This window comes from Saccopteryx leptura, chromosome 11 (genome assembly GCF_036850995.1).
Source record: "Saccopteryx leptura isolate mSacLep1 chromosome 11, mSacLep1_pri_phased_curated, whole genome shotgun sequence".
In the NCBI taxonomy this organism is placed as follows: domain Eukaryota; kingdom Metazoa; phylum Chordata; class Mammalia; order Chiroptera; family Emballonuridae; genus Saccopteryx; species Saccopteryx leptura.
In genome coordinates this window covers 9,843,422-9,866,772 of record NC_089513.1, presented here as the reverse complement: position 1 = coordinate 9,866,772, position 23,351 = coordinate 9,843,422, and the positions used below count along the sequence as shown (strand labels likewise).

Below are 23,351 nucleotides of genomic sequence, written 5' to 3'. Positions count from 1 at the left end.
CTGGCTCCAGACATTTGTGTTAAATTTCTGAAGAAAATAGCGTGTCAAGTTGTAAACACAACAGAAAATACTCTTCCAAGATATTTTTCCACACATGAGTGTAATCTGTTTAATCCCCAGTATGTTGTTGTAAACATCATAGAAACTGAAACTGAAATTAATTCTTGTTGCTTTGATCAGACTCCAACGTAGTCAAATATTCCAAAGTGTTAGTAAAGAAATCCCTTCAGTGAAAATACGATTTCAATTGATAATCAAAGGCAGGAGAGGAATCCTTATTTTTAAACTCTAATGATGTTTCAAAATTGTTGGCAGCTGTGACTCTTCTCTTTAGTACTGATTTTTTTTTCTTTTACATTGGGGCCAAGTATGGAGTGAATGTCGATATCCGGAATAAGATTGCAGCCTTGCGATCTCTGAATTGGAACAATAATAATACCTAACATTTATTGAACATTTATTGTGAACTGGTATTGATAAAAGACCTTGATATATGTCAACCCATTGGATCCTCGCAGTCTTCCTGAGAGGCAGGTTATTATTAGCCACGTTTAACAGATGACAGATCTAAGGCACAGAGAGGTGAGGTCATTTGTGTGAGGTCACTCAGGTAACAAATGGTTGAACAAGGATTTGAACCAGGCTGACCGGCTGGGTGTTGTGTAGTGGATTTCTAACCACAGCTCTATTTATCTTCCAAGCAGAAATAAAGAAATACAAGTGGTCATTTGTATCCATTTCTTTATTTTGTCTATGTGAACTTTGAGGGTCAAGGGTTACTCAAGATAAATTTTAGGTGGCCAATAGAGTTGAAAATACTGGTGTTCCTTGTTTGGAGGTAGAAAATTCAGGAAGCAGGAGGAATTACGAGGCAGGCAACAACCGTGGGGACAGGTGCGAGTGGCACTTCAGTAGACGCAGCCAGGCAGGTGTGTGTCTTCTTTCTTCCTTATGCCAGGTGGTGAGCCACAGAGGTCTTTGCCCCCAGGCTGGAGAAGCAGGTGTGTCTGCTTGAGTCACAGAAGTATAGCAGTGCCCCAAGTAACCGCCATTATCAAAGAGAAGGGAGAGTTTCCACTTAATGGTTGTAGGTTACTGTCCCCTTGCCTGGAAGCACTGCAGCCCCTCCCACTACTAAACTGCCAAGCCAGGCTGTGGTAACCGCAGAACACCATTCATAGACATTCTAATGAGGACTCTCATATACAGAGATAAGCGTACAACTAGATTACCAAATGTCTGAAGGAAACAACCCTTGGCAGAGGAAATCAACCTCAACGGCGTTAACAGGTCAAACAAGACGTTAAAAATACACTAAGGACAGGAAATTTTTATATATTTACTTAGAGTTCTTGTAAATAAACTTAGTTATTCCTAAAAGGTTTGTTATTTGACCGAGTAGCAGAAGGGGTGAAAAGTCAGTTCAAAGTGTGAACTGTGCAATTCTACAAGGCACGGAAGGAAAGAGATAAGATACTTAGGTAGTTTAAGAAGATCCAGCACTTATCAAGGAAAATTTCAGGAAGAGAGTTCTGGGAGGTGGGAAGGAAGTACCCACAGATATATGAAAAAACCTCCCACAGAATTGAAAAAAAAAAAAAGTCATGCAGATTGAAAGAGCCCATTAAAGAACCTATGCTTCCACACTGTGGCAAAATGAGAAAAGATCAAGGGAAAAAGGAAGTGTTCTAAAAGCTTTGGGATGAAAAGAAATAGATTTCATGGAATGGAATGAGAACCAGATCTTGTTTAAGCATCTCCTTGATCCTACAAGAAGACACAAAGCAGTGTTTGAAGTTCTGAGAGAAAAAAATGATGAAACGGGAAAGTGTATCCACACAAATTATTACTCGTGTGACAGCAATACGTTGGAGCCAGGATGCTAAGTGCACTACTGCACATTTTGACCTGAGAGGATGCCCAGAAGTTCCACTGTAGAGGGTTTAAAAGATGAATCGGAGAAGGAAATGTGGAATATGTGTAGCTGTGGTGCCCCCCCCAGCTAAAAAAGATGAAAATGATTTAAGCTTAAATTAGAATAAATAATTTAAAAATTAAGATTTCGATGATCTCAACACGAGAGGTGGGAGACGGTGGGGCTGAGGAGTGAAGAGGGTATTAGACAGAAATAAAACTTCACGGAAAATTACGTCTGATATTTGTGCTAACCTAAGGATAAACAGTTGAAGAACTTAGAGAAAATGCATTAAAACATTAAGGGGGAAAGAATGAAAAACTCTCGCTCAATTCAAAGAAATGTAAAACAAAGAAGAAAAAAGTCCCAAGAAAGCATGAACAAAATTTAGAACAAGATGGTAAATAAGTCAAAATATGACTAGTCCCACGAAGTATGGATGAGTTACCTTGAACAATTAAAAGACAGACTGAATTAAAAAGATAAAGATTTATTAATAGGAGGCAATAATAACAAGATTAAAATAATGATACCTTAAGATACTAAGAAAATATTAATAGGAGGGAAATGAGAATCACAATACTATCAAATAATAAAAATTGAATCAAGGTCCAAAATAGTAATAGGAACAAAGATAAATATTTCATTTTGATAGAAGATGCCATCTAAAAAAAGAAAATAAATTAGTTAATAGCATAATTTCTAAAGACAAGGAGGTATACAAAAAAGAAAATTTTAAAATCTATTTTAATATACCTTTTCTAATAATTTAAGTAAACAAAAAAAGGCATTTTTCTTAAACATTGGTCTGTCTACTCATGTGCCAATATCAGTGTTTTAATTATAGAGGCTTTATTGCTTTAACTTTACAATGTCTCTTATTTATTCTTGTTTGTTTATCTTTACATATGAACTTGAGAATCGTTTTGTTTTGTTTTACTGTTTTAAAATGTTTCTTCTTTTTAATTTTTCCTTGTGATATTCAGGAAAGTCTGTATTTTCTTGTGGTTGTTCGAGATATTGCTTTTATACTGTAGCCTTTTTTTCTTACTTAGGTTTTTATCATATAAAAATATCTTTTGACTCTCATCTATGACGTAGGTAATAATCAATGGACTTACTCTACCTTCTCATTTCTTTATAGTATGTTCTCCCACTTTTCAGTGTTATTTCTGCTTTGGCACTACATCTGTGCAACGACGACCAGGTAGAAGAACATAACGTCATCCTCACCCCAGACCCCTCTTTGTGCCCTCTCCCAATCATTACTCTCTTCATCCTCTTTAAAATACGACCAGTGTATGTGGACAGGCAGCACTATCTTTAGTTTTGCCTATTTTAAAAACTTTATATTCACAGAATCGTTGAGTGCGTATTTTTCTGCATTTGGCTTTTCTTGTTTAATACAGTGAAATTCATCCCTTTTCCTGGCTGGGGTTTTAACTCACTGGCTGCCGTTGCTGCTGTTGCTGCTCCACCATGGCGCGTGTCTCTCGGAGCCCACAAGCACACATTTCTGTTGGGTGTATAACTGGGGGGAAATTACTGGCCACAGGGTATATGTCCAACTTTAATAATTTTTTTTGATTAATGAAAACTTTTAATGTTTCTGTAGCCAGGAATAGTAATTAATAGTAATCTCTACTATTAATGTTAACACTTAGCCTGTTTCATTGAATGTTGCAATTCATTTAGAGTTGATATGCTGTGTACGGTGCGAGGCACAGGAGTCACAATTGATTTTGCCTGCGTGGGGACCCCGCTGACTCAGCACAGGGGACTGAAAACACCAGCCACTCCTCCTGCACTGCCCTGAGCAGCCCTTCTCAGAACAGCCCCGCGTGGTGCATGCCTACGTGGAGTCCCGAGTGGTGCACGTGTACGCAGATATGGGTCCAGATACTCGTTGGGCCCCTTGTTCTGGCCCCTCCTCTGCCCAAACCAAACTTAGTTATTTAATGATAACTCCTCCTGTCTGACAGAACCGCTTTCTCTATCTTCAAGAGTGTTTTGGCTATTCCATCACCTCTGCTATTTGATATATTTGGAATTTATATAAAAAATGGTTAGTTTTTTGAAAAAAAAAGAAAATAAAAAAGAAGGCTCCTGAGATTTCATTGAGATTGTAGCGATCAATTTTGAGAGAACTGACATCTTTACGATATTAGTCTTCCAAATGGCAAATAACGTCTCTCTCACCATTTGCTTAGGCCAGGGGTCCCCAAACTATGGCCCACGGGCCTCATGTGGCCCCCTGAGGCCATTTATCTGGACTCCGCCGCACTTCTGGAAGGGGCACCTCTTTCATTGGTGGTCAGTGAGAGGAGCATAGTTCCCATTGAAATACTGGTCAGTTTGTTGATTTAAATTTACTTGTTCTTTATTTTAAATATTGTATTTGTTCCCGTTTTGTTTTTTTACTTTAAAATAAGATATGTGCAGTGTGCATAGGGATTTTTTCATAGTTTTTTTTTTATAATCTGGCCCTCCAACGGTCTGAGGGACAGTGAACTGGCCCCCTGTGTAAAAAGGTTGGGGACCCCTGGATTAGGCCTTCTTAATTTCTCTGTGTTATAGTTGATCTTTTTCTAGGTAGAGGCTGGCCCAGCATTCATTTCTAATAGATATTTGAGGCTCTTTGATCCTTTAAAAAATCATATATTTTTAAAACTTCCACTTTCAAACTGTATGTTGCTAGTATATTAAAAAAGTATTTGATTTTTTTTTAATGTTGACCTGTAGTCATCAATCTTGGTGAATTCACTTTTTAATTCTTATAATATGTGTCAGTTCTCATGCGAATGATAATTTTATCTTCTTTCTATTTTGAGTCTTGGAACTTTTAGTGAATGAATGATTGAATAAATGAATAGATAAATAAATGAACCAAGTGCCTCATTGCGCCTGCTGGGCTCTGTGGTTCAATTTGAATGGAGGCAGTGATGGTGGGCATGTTTGTTCTGTTTTCCAGCATGAAGAGAAGCCTCTCTCTCTATTTCTTTCTATCTGTAAGTACTGTTGATGGACTTGTATGATGAGCAAAGTTCTTGGCTTGATATGTGAAGATGCCAATCTTCCTCCCATTAATGTATCAATTCCTAAAGGTCCCAATTGAAATCCCCAGATGATGTTTCATAGGCCTGAAGAAACGGATTGGAAAATTTATCTGAAAGAGAATGACTATATGCAAGAATTGCCAAGGAATTTTTGGAGAGCAAAAACAGTGAGAGGGTTTGGGCTAGATATTAAAACACATTTGTCTCAGGTCAGCTCCCCAAGAAGCCGAGCTGAAGACTGGGATCCCTGTTTAGGATGGGGTAAGGGGAACATGTTCATCAGTCACGTGACCTCAGCTAGGGATCGGAGTCAGTCTGATCCTGTGGGGAAGTTCTGGATGACAAGTTGCACTTGCAAAATGAGTCCTATTTTGATGCAAGGAGACTGTCCTTATGCTGATGAGTCACTCCTGAGGTGTATCCTGATGGGGGTGGGGTGCTGTGTACGTCCCTGGTAGGTGGTTCCCATCTAGCTGAGAGTCATTCAACAGACATACGGGCAGCTGTGAATTATCAGCCAAACCAGTAACTGGGGAATTGAAACACCGGCTGGTGTGAGGAAAGGTGCACGGGACCCCAGCAGCACTTACTGCAACATTATAGGTTTGGAGGTGAAAGCTATCACCTGTCAGTGTCAGTCACAGACGTGCAGAGGTTGTATCAAACCTGGGAATAAGGTGGGGAGCTCATTAGTACTCTGATTCAGGGCTTAATTATTTTCTGTCCTCACTCAAGCACAGAAACCATTTTTATAGTTTCTAATCATTGACATGGATTGACATGCTGCCCCGAAGTGATGACCAGCCTCCACAGCCCTGGTCCAGGCTATACTGCTTTCTTTAATGACCTTGTAGAGCCGGTAGGATTGACCCTGGATTGTCAGGAGAAACTGGAAGTTGGAAGTGGAATTTCCTGTTGAGATTTTTATTCTTTCTTTTTTTTTTGTCAAGTGTCATTTTCCTGAAATCAATAGCTGGTTGGATGTTTATGAATTATTATTAACTCTTAGCCCAATATCTGGTACATAGCAGACTCAATTAAGTTTTTTTTTTGAATGAATTAAACTGATAGATTTCATAATTGAAGAACAGAATACTTGAGAACAAGAGATGGTGGGGTGTGTGTGTGTGTGTGTGTGTGTGTGCATGTGTAGCTGCCAGCCCAAACTTTTCTCATGACCTTTTCTCACTACTTTACTAGAAAGATAGTTTTCTCTTATTTTCTTTCTCGCATCTGGCATCGCCCACCTGATGTAACTACAAAGTTAACCTAATTACAGAGTCTGAGCCAGTCAGGCCAGTAAATGAACCATGCGCTAATTCAGAGCTTCCTGTAGCTCTGAACCAGTGGTTCCCAACCTTGGCTGTGCATTAAGTCACCTTGGGTGATAAAAATTTTTATGTCTGGTTCCCACCCCAGAGATGCTGACTATTGCGTGGGATGTGGCTTGAGCATAGGTGTTTTTATTATTATTATTTTTTTAAATTTTAGTTCCCCAGGAAATTTTAATGTGCACCCAAGGTGGAGAATGAATTCTTCTCAGACGACCTCTGACATCATCATTAGGGTGGAAGACCCTCTCCAGGTCTCCCCTCACCTTGGGTCGTAATCTGTTTAACTTGGCCATTTTAAAGCTGCCGTTGGTCCTGGAGGGAGCTCTTGCTTTTTGTCTCATTTTGTTTCTTGGTTAATTTAGATCTCTTTACACTTAGACCCTCCCCCCCAAAGAATTTCTAAGGGAATTTGGAGAAGTTAGAAATTGCAGCTCTCTTCCGCTGTGCCTAATGTGTATACTACATGAACTACGATAGTTAATTCACTGTACACTTGCTGAAAATTCAAGCGCACAACGTCGTGAACACGCATGACTGAAGTAGGAAATTCAGTCCTCAATTTTGTCTTAAACCTTGCACGCTAAGTTTCTGAGAGAAATCATCATTGAGAAACCAAAGGTTGTTTCACTGGAAATGCAAAAACGATAATGACTAGGGAGAGGCAGAGAGACAGATATAAATTGAAGATCTCAATTACTCATTTTACACATGCTTCCCAGCTCCATGCTCAGCCACCACCATCTCTTCAAAAGCCGGGTGAGTTCTTCCCTCAGCTGCAGCTGAAGACTTTTTGTTGTTTCGAGAATGGTTGTTACTTTAAGAGAAGAACTTTAATTGTGCATACCTTTCTTTGGGGTGGTTTTATTTAATTCTGTGCCTGCACGGCCACGATGCTGTCTCTTCTTCATATTGGGTGACAGTAAGTTAATTCATTGTATTTCTGGGTTAACCTGCAAAGCAATCCCTTCAAAGCAATGCCTGCATAGAAACCCGGGGTGAAATGGAAATTTTAACAGCAGACATCAGATGCCTTGGTAGGAATAAGCCCTTGATTGCAAAGACCCCTCCCTCAAAGTATGTAGGCTGTTAAAAAAAATTATTCTGCCTGATTCTCATTCTTGATTTAAGATTTTTTCCTTAAAGCCTTTATTGACTAATTATAACATAGTTAGCTGGAGACCAAGAAAATAGAAAATGTATTTTATTTATATTTGGTAAATATTAATTGCTCTTAAGTTGTTTTTTTTTTTTGTGAGATAATGAAAGTAGTATGAACCCACTGTACAAACTTGAAACAATATAGAAAATTATAAACAGGGAAACCCTTTTAGTACCACTCGATAATCTATGGCTAGAGATATGTCATTGCTGTTGAGGAAAAATTGAATCAAGTTTCTATGCAGTTAGGGGTTGGGGTTTAAGAGAATTAATTTATCCTACCATTCTTGGCACTGGATTTTGAATCAATTGAGAAAGAAAGCAGTGATGGAAGGAGACTTGACTTGGGGTGGTGAACACACAATACTGTATACAGATGGTGTATTATAGAATTATATACCTGAAATCTGTATCATTTTATTAATCAATGTCACCCCAATAAATTCAGTAAAAAATATTATTTGATTAAAAAAAATAAAGAAAGAAAATACCAGAGAAGTATGGATACACTCTTGGCTTTATTTTACGAAGGCGGAGACAGGAGGACACTCCTTGGACCTAAGGCTCACGGGCTTCCTCTGCCTTCCCTATACCTGGTCGTGGGGCTAGGCTCTGGACAAGCCGGACATGGAGGGCAAGGAGGGGCCTCCCTGGGGGAGCTTGGCTCAGGAGGAGGCGGCGGGCGGGCAGATGCAGGCAGGTCCAGACAGAGAGCGAGAGTCACAACATGTAAGGCAGCCACCTCGCTCCCCGGGGGAAATGAGAACTGAGAAGCCCTGGACGGTGCCAGCTGACTCATGTCTTCTGTCACCGGAAGGCCAGCGAAGGGTGAGAAGCAGGCTGCAGGGACCTTTCACTCAGTAGGCAAAAAAATCCCTCAATTTTTTTTTTAAGAAAACACTTTTATAAAGTATAATTGATATGCACAAAGCTCATATGTTTCACGTTCACAACTTCATGAGTTTGGAGATAACTACATACCCTTGAACTAATCACCATGATCAAAGCCATGGACAAGTCCATCACCTCCTAAAGCAGGAGTCGGAAACCTTTTTGGCTGAGAGAACCATGAACGCCACATATTTTAAAATGTAATTATGTGAGAGCCATACAATGACCCATGTACACTACACATTATCCAATAAAAATTTGGTGTTGTCCCGGAGGACAGCTGGGATTGGCTCCAGCCACCCACAACCATGAACATGAGCAATAGGAAATGAATAGATTTTTTTTTTCTTTTTTTTCTTTTCTTTTTTCATTTTTCTGAAGCTTGGAAACAGGGAGAGACAGTCAGACAGACTCCCGCATGCGCCCGACCGGGATCCACCCGGCACGCCCACCAGGGGCGAAGCTCTGCCCACCAGGGGGCGATGCTCTGCCCATCCTGGGCATCGCCATGTTGCGACCAGAGCCACTCTAGCGCCTGAGGCAGAGGCCACAGAGCCATCCCCAGCGCCCGGGCCATCTTTGCTCCAATGGAGCCTTGGCTGCGGGAGGGGAAGAGAGAGACAGAGAGGAAAGCGCGGCGGAGGGGTGGAGAAGCAAATGGGCGCTTCTCCTGTGTGCCCTGGCCGGGAATCGAACCCGGGTCCTCCACACGCTAGGCCGACGCTCTACCGCTGAGCCAACCGGCCAGGGCTGAATAGATTTTTAATACATGAGAATGTTTTATATTTTTAACGTTACTATTTTTTTTATTAAAGATTTGTCTGTGAGCCAGATGCAGCCATCAAAAGAGCCACTCTGGCTCGCGAGCCATAGGTTCCCAGCCCCTGTCCTAAAGGGTCAGTGGCCCTATCGTTGGAGGAAGTGCTGTCTGAAATCCTCTCTTAGAAGTCTGCAGCTCAAATCCAAGCCTATCCCAATATCTGAACTTAATTTGTTCATTGACATATTTCAAAACTTCTCTATTCTGGATGAATGCAGGAAGGGTTCCTACGACCTAAAGCAATTCAAACAAGTGAAATGTGCTCGTTTGGTATTACCTCTTTTTTAAATGTTATTTTCCTTAAAAACCTTTTTTTAAAATTATTAATTGGTTTGAGAGAGAGAAAGAAAGAGAATGAGAAACATTGATTTGTTGTTTGAGTTATTTATGCATTTGTTGGTTGCTTTTTGGATGTGTCCTGACGGGGCATTGAACCTGCAAACTTGCTGTATCGGGACGACACTCTAACCAACCGAGCTACCTGGCCAGGGCTAAATTTAATTTTTTAATTCCAGTTCACATTCAGTATTCTTTTGTCTTGGATTTGACTCTTGTTGCTGTTCTAGATCTCGCTAGCATCACCATGGAGCGTCTTGGCACAGTGACCGCTCAGTTTGGGTTTGATCTTTTCAAAGAGCTGAGCAAAGCACACAGTGGCAACATCTTATTTTCCCCCGTGAGCATCTCAACTGCCATCGGCATGCTCCTCCTGGGGGCCCGCGGAGCCACGGCCACCCAGCTGCAGCAGGTAGGTGCGGTGGGCTCCTGCGGCTTTCAGGCACTATCTCTTTTCTGGGATGAGCCATCTGCTTCCCGATGGTTGAAATTCCTTTGGGTGAGGGCTGGGTGAGTGGCCCTGTCCAAAGCCTTTAACCTCATAACTACTGACAGAACTGAAGAAGCATACTTCCTGGGAGAATTTGCATAATCCCTGCTAGGGTGTAAATGACGCATCCCAGGTAAACACATGCACGGGTGAACCAGCCTGGGCTCCTCTGAAGACACCCAGACTTTTCCATGGTTTTGCAAAAAGATAAATGCTACCCATGTGCCACTGAGGTGCCTTTAGCAAACGTCCCTTTTCCCCTGACTGGTTCTGAGAGGTTTTTCTCTGCTCTGACCCCCGCTGTGATATTTTCTCTCCCTTCCAGGTATTTTCCTCCAAAAAAGACACAGGAAGCTCAAGAGTCAACGCTGAAGGAGAAGAGGTGGGCAACATGTCTTGTTTGCTAAGTAAGGTGGCTTTGTAGACGTGGGCGCACTGGGGATGTGTGGAAGAGGTAATGCTTCATCCTTAGTTTTGAGCAGTTATTTCAGTAATAATCGCAGCACTGAGATACTGTGACTAGGGTTACACGATTATAATAAACCCTTAGAGTTAAGGAGGAACCTTAACTTGAATGCATACTAACCACTATGATAGATACTGGTAACGCCTGTAGCAGAATGGATGGGTTTGGACTTTAACAGATTCTGGTGCAAGTCTTGGCCCAGTCAGTTAATAGCTGTGCTACTTTGAGCAAGTTACTCATCTTCTTTGGGCTTTTGTAAAGTGTCCAGTAGAGTGGAACATGCTGGTGACCTATCCAGTGGTAGTCACGGTAGTAGTTGGTGATATTGTTACTACATGGTGTTTTTATTTTTAAGTCTCCCCATTCTTTGCTCTGATGTTTTATTTTAAAATAACATTAGCACAGGACTAATGTCATTGTAACGTTCCTCGTGCAGAGGAGAGAGTGTGGTAGCGAGGTTAAGTCTGTAGGTTGTGGTTGATGTTGGGAGATGGTTAGAGCTTTTAGGAAGGGCACATCTGCGTGGACAGTAGTCACAGCTCTGTCCCAGACCCTGATTCCCCTCGTAAAATCAGGTCAAGTCACCCAGCAATGTGGGCTGCTCGTTTGAAACAGCGGGCTGTCTGGGCTCCTCAGGGGCCTATGAGAGATCCAGGCTTCCTTCCAGGTCCCGTATGACAGAGTGGGTGAGGTAGCTGCTCAGCTGTCCACTCGGTCAGCGAGCACGGTTGTTCGAGAGCTCTTTTCTTCCCAAATAAAATCTTCGTGGGAATCAGAATAAAAAGAACACAGACATTAGATATTTTAAGATAGTGTGTATGGCTTCTACTTCTGGCTCACATTTTATTTCTATGAGATGGTGCTGGTCTATAGTGTATGCCTGGGAGGGGAGTTGTGTGTGTTCCACTTGATCACATACTGTTTCCTGGTTTTTGAGAGGGTGACCCCTGCCATCTGTTCCTCTCATGCCCACTTTGTATCGTTGTAAAGAGATAGTGGGACCTGAGGTCATCCTCAGCCAACCATTTTCATCCATCCACCCTTCCATACATGTGGATATTTTTTCTGTGTCTGTTGGTAATCAATGATTTTTTCCTCTGTAACTGAGTGAACTACATTGGTAGAATTTCTCATGATAAATCATGTTTTGCATGTGTGGGGTAATCAAGTTGGTCATGATTTAAAAATAATGATATATTATCAAATTGGATTTGGTTATATTTTGTTAAGTGTTTCAAATGTTTTTATATTATAAACACGATCAATCTGTAATATTCTGCTTTGTCCTGTCCTTTTCTAGTTTCAATATCAAAGTTTACCGACCCATGAGGTAGGGAATGTTTCCTGGTTGTTTTGTTTTATTCTCTGGGAGAGTTTGTAAAAATTCGGAAACACACCTAATACTCTGTTCAGAATTTAGATTTAAAATTGCCTGGGTCTGGTGACTGATTGATTGATTGATTGATAATTTCTGTTTCTATGAGTGTGACTACTTTAGATACTTCTTCATATGAGTGGAAGCATATAGTATCTGTGTGTGTGTGTGTAGCTGACTTATTTTGTTTATTATAATGTCTTTGAGATTTATCCATGTTAACACATGTAACAGCATTTCCTCCTTTTGGAAGGCTGTAAAATATTCCTTTGTATGGATACACCACTTGTTCTTTATCCATTTATCTGTTGATGGACATTTGGGTTGATTCCACTGCTTGGCTATTGTGAATAATACTGCCATTAACATGATTGTGCAAATATCTCTTTGAGATCTTGCTTTGTATTCTTTTGCATATATTCCCAGGGGTGAGGTTGTTGGGACCTATGTTAATTATATTTTAAATTTTGAGAAACCTCCGTACTGTTTTCCATAACAGCTGCACTCTTTTAAATTAGCACTAACAAGGCACAAGGCATCTAACTTCTCTACAGCCTTACTTGTTATTTCCCATTCTTTTGATAGTGGCAAAATTCATACTTTCCATCAATTCTGGAAAATTCTCAGCCACTTAATGTTTTGAGAAATGCACAAGCTCTGTTCTTTCTTGCCTTTTGGAAGGATACTAGAGTTCTTATTTGATCTGGATTTCTCCCTCTGTCATACATATTGTAATCACTTTTTGTCTTTGTGCTGCACGCTGAGAACATTATTCAGGTTTATCTAGCTTACTAACTTAGCAGTGCCTACTTGGCTGTTTAACCCACCTATTGAACTTTTAAATGTCAGTGCTCTTTGGACATATAGAAATTCTGGTTGATTATAAAACCAGCCTGAAACTTGATAACAGTCTCTTGTTTTTCAACCATGTTTTTAACCTCTTCCCTCAATATACTGTTTTTTAAGTGTGATATCTGATAATTTCAACATCTAAGGTCCTTGAGGGTCTAATAATGGCTGTTTGCTATTTTTTTCATCTGATTCTTCAAGTGGGACTTATTTTCTCATGATGTGTAGTTTTGGAATATGAGCTAATATTTGGTCTATAATTTATGGTAGTCTGGTGAAACCTGAGAGGTAGTTACCCTTCTAATACAGGAAATATTTTCTGAAATAAGATCCTGGGATATTATCGACCCAGGGTCACTTTAAGTGAGTTCCTTGGTTTGGGGTTTCCCAGTCCACAACATGCTATAATTTTAGACTCCAAACGTGTTTGATAGGCAGCTTTTATTCCCTTTCTCCATTTTCCGATATACTTAGTCACAACTGGCCTGACAGAGAAATTCTCCCACTGCATCCTTCTCTTTGATGCTCACATCACAGAGCAGTCCACATGAGCAGTCATGGAATGGCCGTTAGACATCTAAAGTCTCATAGTAACAAGGAGAGAGCCACGGTTCGAATTCAGCCTCAGATAGGTTGTGAGAGCAGCACACTTTTACATTTTCAATTGGAATGTCTTCAACTGTTTAAGTTATTCACAAAAATTAACTGAGTGCCCTTAATCTTCCAGATTCTACTCTGGGCATTGAGAAACTGCAGTGAAATAAAAAGATGAAACAAACGAACAAACAAGCAGCCATGGGTGTTGGGGAAGAAAGCCTTTCTGTTGGTGGTGCTGTCAGGGATAAGCTTTCTCTGCCTTGTGTCCCACGTGCATGGAAGTAGCCAGACACCACCTGGCGGGGGTGGGGGGCAGTGTTTCTTTCTGCTTTAGGGCTGTGAGCGGTGTCTGCTGGCCCTGCTGTGGAGCCTCATTCCTCAGCCCTCAATCAGAAAACACGTCTGGAAAAGTTTTATTCACCCTTACCTCCCCAAAGGTAAAGGGGGAAAATCTCGCTTCAGCCCAGTGTAGAGCTCTGACCAATGAACGGCTACTTAGACCCTCGGGAGTCACTTTTCGTACCCACTGTCTGGACCAAATACTGCCACCTTAAAATGGATCAGAGTCACCTGAGGAATCATCTGTTTTCTCATGTGCTCAGTCCTGGGGGCGCTAAGAGCAAGCCTCTGAGACATTGAGTGGGCAATCTGAGATGACAGAATGCCACCCGGGCCAGAAGAGCAAGATCTGCTGCAGTGTTGGGCTGAGGAGCGGGCTTCTTTGTGGAGCTGAGATCGGCTGGCTGTGACTTACGTCATCATATAATTTGTGTAAGAGCCACCTGGCATGCAGGGGACTTACCAGTCTCGCGGGCCACCCTCAAGGCCGCCAAGCCGAGGACAAGTCCCTGCAACTGTGTCCTCTTGGGGTAGCATTGAGGCTTGCTTTTGCTAAGGTAACTCATGAAATTGTTGTGGGTTTTTTTTTGTTTGTTTTTTTGTTTTTTTTTTTTTTAGCTAGAGAATGCAGAAGAGATACACCACCAACTGCAGATGGTTTTGACTGAAATAAGCAAACTCACTGTTAATTATGAACTGAAACTAGCCAATAGGCTATTTGGAGAAAAGACGTACCTTTTCCTTCAAGTAAGTTTTGCCATGTCCACCGTCTCTGTGAGTTGTGGTTGTGAATGGTCAATGGCCCGGTGGGGATGGTGGGTCCTGGAGGCATGCTGCCCACGTTGACTGCCTGGCTCGGCCCAGATCACTTGGTGTCCCCCTCCCCCCTAAGTATTTTTCAGACATCTGGGTTCTTTGAGAGCTCCATTTAAATCTTAGCACTTTAAATCTGATTTTTGCTCTAACCTTACTGAACCTGCAAAGAAATGTGCACGGAAGTGCTCAGAGTGACGTGCCAGGTCCTGAGAATCCCTGCTTACAATGTTATTGATCCTGATGTACAGCTAAACTCATTTAGAGGTGTTGGCAGATTGAATTCCAACCTCTTTCTATTCCTTCCCTGTTTCTCCTAAAGAAATACATAGATTATGTTGAAAAATATTACCATGCTTCCCTGGAGCCCGTTGATTTCATAAATGCAGCAGATGAAAGTCAAAAGAAGATTAATTCCTGGGTTGAAAGCCAAACACATGGTAGAGTATGGAAGGGTCGTTCATCATAAAAATGACTCTTGAGTGCCCGCTGTGAGTGAAGCCCCGTGACTGGCACTGCATGGGGTGCCAGGGTGGGAAGGCTTTGGGAGGGGACTCGGTGTGGGTTTTGCAGGGTTGGAAAGGCAGGCTAGGGCATGAAGGTCGGGGAAAGCACTGCAAATGGTGGACAGGGCTCAGCAAGTGTGGAGAGAGGCAAGGAGAACCAGGGAGCAGACTTGAGAAGCCAACTTTATGGAAACACTTAGTGAAGAATTATTTACACCTGGTTGTAAATCACAGTTTCTTTAAGTGGAAATGTCATAGAGGGGTTTCCTTTCTCTTTATCAGGCAAGAAACATTCAGCTTTCCCTTCAAGACCTGCACTGGTTAGCTCCAGCTGGGCCTGCCTGAGCCCCATCTCCATTTGAGTATCATGTGGTGTGATGACACATTTCAGCCCCTCCACAGCAGAGAACTCAGCAAAGCCCTCACTTCACCCCCCTCCCCTCCCCTCCCCTTCCCTCCCCATTCCCTACGGAGTATGAGCCAAACACACAGGAAATGCATGAGAGGAAAATTAATATGCAAATACACTTTGGGGATGGGTTATAGCTGATACTTTAGTGTTTGAGTTTTAGAGTACATTTTTTTTTTAATTCCAGTTATCAGGGAGACATCTGTTATTTCAGAATGCATTTTTTTTCTTCATAGTTAGTCCAAAGGAAATAAAATGAAAAAATAGGAAAAAAAAGGCAGGAATAAAAAGTGTCTATCAAAAAGGTTGAAGGTTCAGTTGAAGGCAGTGTGCTTTAGAATGTAGTGTGAGATGGGCTGACCCCAGAGACAAAAACGTCACCTCTTTTTCCAATTAAATAAGAAGCCTCTAAATCTCGGGTGGCCACGATATCAAATGCGTAAAGATAATAATAGCTAACATTTACTGAGTGCTTAGCGCAGTGAGCGGATAGTAATCTAAGTGCTGTCCACATAGGAAATCATTTACTACTTCCAACAACCCCATGAGGCAGGTTTTATTCCTGCTTTACAGATGTGGAAACTGAGGCACAGAGAGCTAAAATACCTTGTGCCAGAGTCCTTAGCTGTAAAGAGGCAAAACTGGGTGCTCACAGAGGCAATATGATCCCAGAACTTGAACTCTGAACCCTTACCCCTCAGTTCAATCAATGGGATAAACAGCACTGGGCAGTAAGACCCCTCCTTATGGGCTGGAGGGGCTGACCTGGCTGAGGTTCTCACGACCAGTCAAGTCCACCCGTGTTGAGCCTTCGATGCATAGTCCCTTATAATAACCGAGATGGGACGGACACTTTTGTCGTTGTTTGTTTGCAGAGAAAATCAGGGACCTGTTTCCAGATGCCACTCTAAGCAGCTCCACAAAGCTGGTGCTGGTGAGCCTCGTGCATTTTAAAGGGCAGTGGGACATGGAGTTTGAGAGAGAACGCACAAAGGAGGAGGCATTCTGGCTGGACAAGGTCAGGTCCTGTATCCATGTGACGTGCTTCCCCCCGGGATGAACGTAAATTCTGAGGCCATGTCCCAATGGGTGCGTCAGGTGGACGGCGAATGCCAATGCCCAGGCTCTGTGCGTTCCCGGGTTCAGGTTGGGCTCCTGGTTTCAGCGAGCTCGCCTGGTTGTCTTCTGCCTCTTCTGACATTGGGCGCTCTGTCCCTTTGCTGCAGGACACAAGTAAACCCGTGCTGATGATGATGCAGCGCCAGTCTTTCAGCTTCACCCCCCTGAAGGACCTGCCGGCCAGAATTCTGGGTATTCCATATAAAAACAAAGACCTAGGCATGTTCTTGTTGCTGCCCGACGACATTGATGGTCTGGAGAAGGTAAAAAACCTTGCCTCTCCCAGTTCTTGCTTTCACATCTGGAGGCTTCGTGTCCCAGAGGTTGACTGTTGAAAGAGGAGCTTAACTAAGTGACATCAGGCTTTTGGAGAACAACCAAAACTGAAATGTGTGGGAATGAGCCCACATGACCTCCCAGGGATTGTGGAGAGTGGCCCGTGTTCCAAAGAACCGTTGATGATCTAAACACCCTCTTTCCCGGAAAACTAGCACATGTGTGCACATCCAGCGAATTCTGCATGATATTCAAACTTTCTGAATTTTTTTTTAGACCTTCAGTTTTTTAAAAAGTTTTAAGTTTACAACAAAACCGAGAGGAAAGTATAGAGGTTTCCCACTCATGCATAGCCTCCAACATGATCAACATCATTTATCAGAAAAAATGGTGCTTTTTTTTAAACCAAGGATGAACCTACATCAACATACACTAATCACTTAGAGTCCACAGTCCCCTTGATCTTCAACCTCTTGATTTAGTCCTATCCACTTTACTGTTGAAATATTGACATGGGTGGTATCCTGTCTATTTGAAATCAAGAAGGCTTCTCTTCAAATTCCTATTCCTCTGTTTAGTAGCATTATGTCCTCTGAAGCTATTTAACTTCCTGAATCTCAATATTTTCCCGTCTTTAAGATGGGCTTCATGGTGTTTAATGTGTAGTGCGATTGTAATGATCAGAGACCATATTCTATCACTGCCTCTGCCTCAATCTTTAGCCCTATGACACACATAGACTAGCATCAGGATTATAACAATATAGCACGTATCACATATATTAATAATATCAGGTGGATGCTGTTTTGTTGCTTTGAAACATAGTTAATAGCCTTCCTTATACATCAGAAAATACTGTGGAACAGTAAAATGGTACTATGTATAAAAGCTTTTAAGAGTATTCCTACCCTGACTCACAAACGCAGTGGTGGAAATTATCCTAGGGAAATAATCTAGAAGGAAAGATTGCCTTTCTGAGTCTAATTAGTCATTTCTGCATTAAATACACTAGGGTTCTTAGTTTGAAATTCATCATCATAATTTTATTTTTGTATATTTACAGAATCTATCCTCTACCATAATGTATGATACATATTAGATACTTGTGAAGTGAATGAATGGGTTGAGTAAGATTTATCAATTTAATGAAAATGCCTATCAGTTTGAGTATATTTAGGAGTGATATGCAGTAGTGTAAATACATTTACATTATAACAAGTAAAAGGGACATTTATTGCAATTGCAGATATGTATATTTATATTTAAATATATTAATAAGTATATTATAATGAATATTATATTAAATATTATATTATTTATAATAATATATTGATTATATTTATTTATTATATAACTTATATAAACATACATTTTATTTTCTATAAAAATTATATATAATATATATGCAAACAAAGACATTAGGGGAATAGTAAAATATGAAATAATATGTGGTAGATTGATAGATAGAACAAGAAATTAATTACATTTCTCATCTTTAAAAGTTCAGTAAATGCTATCTTGACTTTTCACATATGCACAGATAATTTAAATAGAGAAGTATAAGACAGGTGCCTGCTTTCTAAAAACAACTGTCTAGAGAAATGGAATTTCTACTTTTGTTACTAAAATGAATGATTTCTGACTGATACAAATCAGTGTTCCACTGGTCCAAACTCTTATTGATAATGGTACTGTTCTCTCCTCCCTTTTTTTGTAATAGATTATAGATCAAGTGACGCCCGAGGATTTAGTAGAGTGGACTGGCCCAGGGAAGATGGAGGCAAGGACGCTGACTTTGCACTTGCCCAGGTTTGAAGTGGAAGGTAGCTATGACTTGGAGGCGGGGCTGGCAGCCATGGGGATAGCGGACGCTTTCAGGGAGCGCAGAGCGGACTACTCGGGAATGTCGTCACGGCCGGGGCTGTATGCCCAGAACTTCCTGCACAGGTCCTTTCTGGTGGTGACGGAGGAAGGTACCGAGGCTGCGGCTGCCACTGGGGTGGGCTATATGGTCACATCAGCGCCAGGGCATGACACTTTTCACTGCAATCATCCTTTCCTGTTCTTCATCAGACACAATGAGTCGGACAGCGTCCTCTTCTTTGGCAGATTTTCCTCTCCTTAGGTCCGTTGTGGGTTCAGCAGAGAACCGGTGTAGGAGTATCCATACGGCGATGGAAATAGCCCATTCTCTAAAGAAATCGGTTTTTCTTGCTTGCCTTCCAATTTTACCATCAAAATTGCTGATTTAGTGACTGTACCGGGTGTGTTGTGTTGATCATTTTTCTTAAAAGTGAAATATGCTTTTGTTTGTGTCACATGTGAAGTGAGTTAAATCAAGGCTCATTAAAGCTATGCTGTTGATTTCTTCTGATAGTAAATTAATAACTTGTAGTACTATTAATAAAAAAAAGTCTCATCAGTAAAGACTATGAAGTAGTGATTTTGGGAGTTCCTCCAGTTCTAATATATTTATATTTTGCAGATTATAAGACAAGTAAAATATAGCAATATATAATACAGGCAAAATAAAACAATAATTTACTCAGTTCATGTGTTACTTTTTTTCCTTCTCAGCAGATAATCTGGTGAATAGCACATAGGGAAGATAATTTATAATTCAGAAACACATGGGCAAAATATTAATTGAAACTCAAAAGGCAAAACAAAGTGAAACAATATACCAAGCAGAGAGGAATCCCATATTTTCACTCTCTATTCTAACAAAGCATATCATTCACTGTCAATCACACAAGCATCTTGATATTGTGAAATCCACGTGGTCATAAAATAAGATGCGCTCATTTTAGTCCTAGAAGTTGGAGAGTTATGATCCTTGTAGACACCTGTGCAAACACCACCGCACCCAGCATACAGAACATTTTCGTCATTCCCCACCGTTCCCTTGTTCTGTCTTCCTGTCAGTCGTTCCATATAGCCCCAGCTCAGGCAACTGCTGACTTGCCTTCAATCCCTACAGGGTAGATGTGTCATGTACAGGGTTTCATTCAAATGGATTTAGGTCGTATGTTCTTTTTGTCTTTCTAGTTTTTTTTTTTTTTGCTGAGCACTGAGATGAGTAGTTCGTTACTTCCTATCGATAAACAGTACTCTGCTGTATGAATAAACCACATTTTGTTTATTTGTTTACACAATGGGCATTTATGTTGCTTCCAGTGTTTGGCTACTATGCGTATTGCTATGATGCACATTTGTGTGCGTAAGTCTTCGTGTGGACATATGTGTTCATTTCTCTTGGGTAGACACCTACGAGTGAAATGGCTGGATCATATGGCATTTACAGTATCTGTTAAATTGATAAGAAAGTGCTAGAATGTTCTCCAAAGTGGTTGTACCATTTCCCACTCTTATGAGCAATGTAAGAGCATTCCAGTTTCTCTGCATCCTCACCAGCGATTGGTGTGGCCAGGGTTCTTCATTATACTCATTCAAGTGGGTGTGAAGGTAACATCTCCCTATGGTTTTAATTTATGCATTTCTCTTATGACTGTGATGTTGAGAATCTTTGATGTGCATATGGCCATCTGTATATCTTTCTTTGTGAAGTGTCTATTCAATATTTTTGCCCATTTTTATTAAAGTGTTTGTTTCCTTGTTATTGACTTGTAATTGTTTTTAATATATTCTGAATAAAAGTTCTGTGTCAGCTATATGAAGTTAATTTTGGAGTCATTGATCAGCTCTAAATTTTAATGGAGTCTAATTTGTTCATTTTCCCCCCTTTTATGCTTCCTGTTGTTTTCTGTTTTATTTAAGAACTTTTTGCATATCTCAAGTTTGCTAAGACTTCCTTCTATGTTCTCTTCTAGAACTTTTATGACATTAGCATTTACATTGAGGTTTATTTTCAATGAGTTACTGTGGAAATAAGGTTTAGGGTTCATTATTTTCCATGTGGTCATTCAGTTGTTTCAGCCTCATTGGTTAAAAAGACTATCCTTACATTGATGAATTAACCACCCTGGAAACTTTGTGACATATGCATGTGTGATATGTTTCCCCATCCTTTGTTTCTCTACTGGTCTATATATATGTCTATCACATGTCAATATCTCCGCACCCCTGAATATAGTCCTTCCTGAGATTTGATTTGTTTAAGAATATAACTGCTCAGGCTTTCATATGACTCGTGTTGACATGTATGTCTTTTTTCTCTATCTTTTCATTTTAACTTAGATCTGTCCTTATACTTAAAGAGAACTTTTATTTTTTTACTCTTTAAATTAAATTTATTGGGGTAACATTGGTTAATAAGATTATATAAATTTCAAAGGTACAATTTTATGACACATCATCTGTATATTGCATTAAGAATAGACATCATAGAGTGGGACGTTGGGACCATCCCACAGAGACAGAATGGACTCCCCCCACCTCCACACAAAGAACTGATTGGACACTAAGACTGATGATACCACATATGTGACACGAAGGCAGGAAGAGATGGATTGCTGACATAATGAGGCTTTCCGGGGAAGCAGGACAGGGTCCTTGGCTTCAGAGACCCGGGTGGCCTTTGCTGTGGGATTTGGGCTCCAGTGCAGGGCTCCTGCACTTCCTCAGGACTTGCTTGGTTGGTTTGCACTTCCTGCTGGTGCCAGGGGAGGGAGCTTTGGGGCTTTCTCATGAGCTAGCCCAAAGTGGCTCTCTGACACACCAAGAACCTCTGTGGTGAAGACTGGGTGTAAACCTCCCCGGTGTCTGAGGCTTGCGGGGGTTCTAGACACTGGTTTTCCTCACGCTGGGCCTTCAGCACTTGTCTAAGGCCCCAGGCAAGTCAGTGCTGGCCTTCTGTCTGGTCTTGGAGACACCTGTGTTTCCTCAGTTTTCAGGCTTTCTGATGGCCTTAAGAATTTGTGTATTATCCAGAAACTTCCTTTTTTTCCCCCCTGTTGGGGTGGAGTAGCACTTGTGGCAGCTTTCCCCATCACAGCAGAAGCTGGAAGGCTGTGCTTCTGGGGCAGGCGACGCCTGTGGTCTGGGCTCCTGAGCCATGAGGGGCTGGAAGACTCCCTGCTGCTGACCGGAGTGCCGGCCCACGCCTCTTACTCCTGGAGCAGTTATACTTTCTCCTGTATTCAGGGAGAGGCTCTGCCCTGTGTGGATGCAGCCAGCTGACCTGGGGGCTCCACGGGCCATCGCCAGAGGATGAGAAGGCGGATGATTAGTAAATAGGAAAGTGTCCTGTCCTGCAGAGACGTTGGCAGAAGTCACCCGATAGTCTCCCATCATGAGCAGGGCCCTGGTTCGGATGTTTCCAGGTTGTCAAGGGAGGGCAGACGTTGCTCCTGAGCCCGCAGTGCAAGTGGCTTCAGCTCATAGCAGTCCCACATACCGCAGAGACACATCTTGGGGTGACTAGCTCTGAACCCCCACACAGCCTTATATGAACTATGAGACCTTGAGTTATGCCTGCCTCCTAACTTTACAGAGCTATTTCTTCTTTTGCTCCTCCCCCGCCCCTCTTCTCTACCTTTGCCTGCCCCCTTCTTCTTCTTGCTTATTAGGATTTGAGGTAGAGCAGAGGAAAGAGACTGGTGCACAGGGCCTGTCTCATGCTGGGGATATCATTTTAATTTTTTCTTTTCCTTCATTGACCAAGCCGGTTTCTCACGTACAACTTGATCTGTGAACTCAGCAACGGGAAGGAGTTCCCAGGGATAAGGTAGACGGAATTTATGGTACGATTCCTGTTATGAATCAGTACACTGACATCCAGAATTTGAAAAATGCAAATCAGATATTTCTGAGTTTGAGACATTTTCTGCCCCTCCCAAACTATCCCACCAAATGCAGTCCTCCCAGAGCGCTTGGGGGAGATGATGCTTTCTCTCTCCATGACTCACTGTAGTCACCTTTGCACCCTCAGCATCCCATCTCTGAAAATGCAAGTGCTCAAAAGTCTGACTAGTTTAAGGTTCTTGCACACATCTTGGAGACAACATTCTATCCACCAACTTATTGGGGGAACAAAGAAATAGCATCTAATGACTAGTTTTCAACGAAGAATATGACAGTGAAAACTTGAATGCCCACAAAATCTGTTAGGCATGAATTTCAGTGCAGTCAGTACTGAGCCCGTTGATGGCCAAGGACAAGCATATCTGGGAGTGGGCACCCCCAGGCAGCCAGTGTTTTTGAGGGGTAACAGATCAATGTCTGAGTGGCAATGGGACATGTAACATTAAGTTTACCAACCCATGCAGGGAAGGAAGCAAAGTGCAGCCCGACAGGTCTGGAGTCAGGAAAAGCTGGAGTGTTTACCCTAACTCTGCCCTGACCTCTGACCTCACTGGGATCTCCAGGATGGCCGTGAGTTTCTTTGGAATTTTGTTTTTATATTGCTTAAATGAAGAGAATTGTATAAATGATCTCTAATATCACTTCTAAAATGTTATACTGGTAACTACTCCTTAGGAAATGGTCCACTATCTAATTATAATGGAGAATAATTAATCCAGGCTTACAGAGGGCATTAAAGTCAGCCACTTTAGCAACCAAAACACATTTTGTTCACGTCCATTTCCAAAGCCTCCTTCTGTGTGCCAACTTTAGGGTCAGACTAACTGGACACAAGTGTG

At 41.6% G+C, this 23,351-nt stretch overlaps 1 protein-coding gene across 1 annotated transcript; it reads left to right on the top strand.

Annotated features, from left to right (window-relative positions):
• The first annotated feature begins 7,027 nt into the window (after positions 1-7,027).
• SERPINB13 (serpin family B member 13) lies at positions 7,028-19,763 on the top strand. The gene is made up of 8 exons (XM_066352728.1): positions 7,028-7,061; positions 9,741-9,922; positions 10,326-10,382; positions 14,245-14,373; positions 14,762-14,879; positions 16,230-16,372; positions 16,581-16,736; positions 18,470-19,763. Exons 2-8 carry the CDS (start codon positions 9,758-9,760, stop codon positions 18,872-18,874), a joined length of 1,173 nt encoding a protein of 390 aa, XP_066208825.1. The 5' UTR covers positions 7,028-7,061; positions 9,741-9,757; the 3' UTR covers positions 18,875-19,763.
• The last annotated feature ends 3,588 nt before the right edge of the window (positions 19,764-23,351 follow it).

Bases quoted from the DNA above. Each gene is read 5' to 3' on its own strand.
- SERPINB13 (XM_066352728.1), top strand. From the start codon at position 9,758: ATGGAGCGTCTTGGCACAGTGACCGCTCAGTTTGGGTTTGATCTTTTC. The intron at 14,374-14,761 runs GTAAGTTTTGCC...TTTCTCCTAAAG, and splicing joins AGACGTACCTTTTCCTTCAA to AAATACATAGATTATGTTGA. The intron at 16,737-18,469 runs GTAAAAAACCTT...TTTTTGTAATAG, and splicing joins ACATTGATGGTCTGGAGAAG to ATTATAGATCAAGTGACGCC.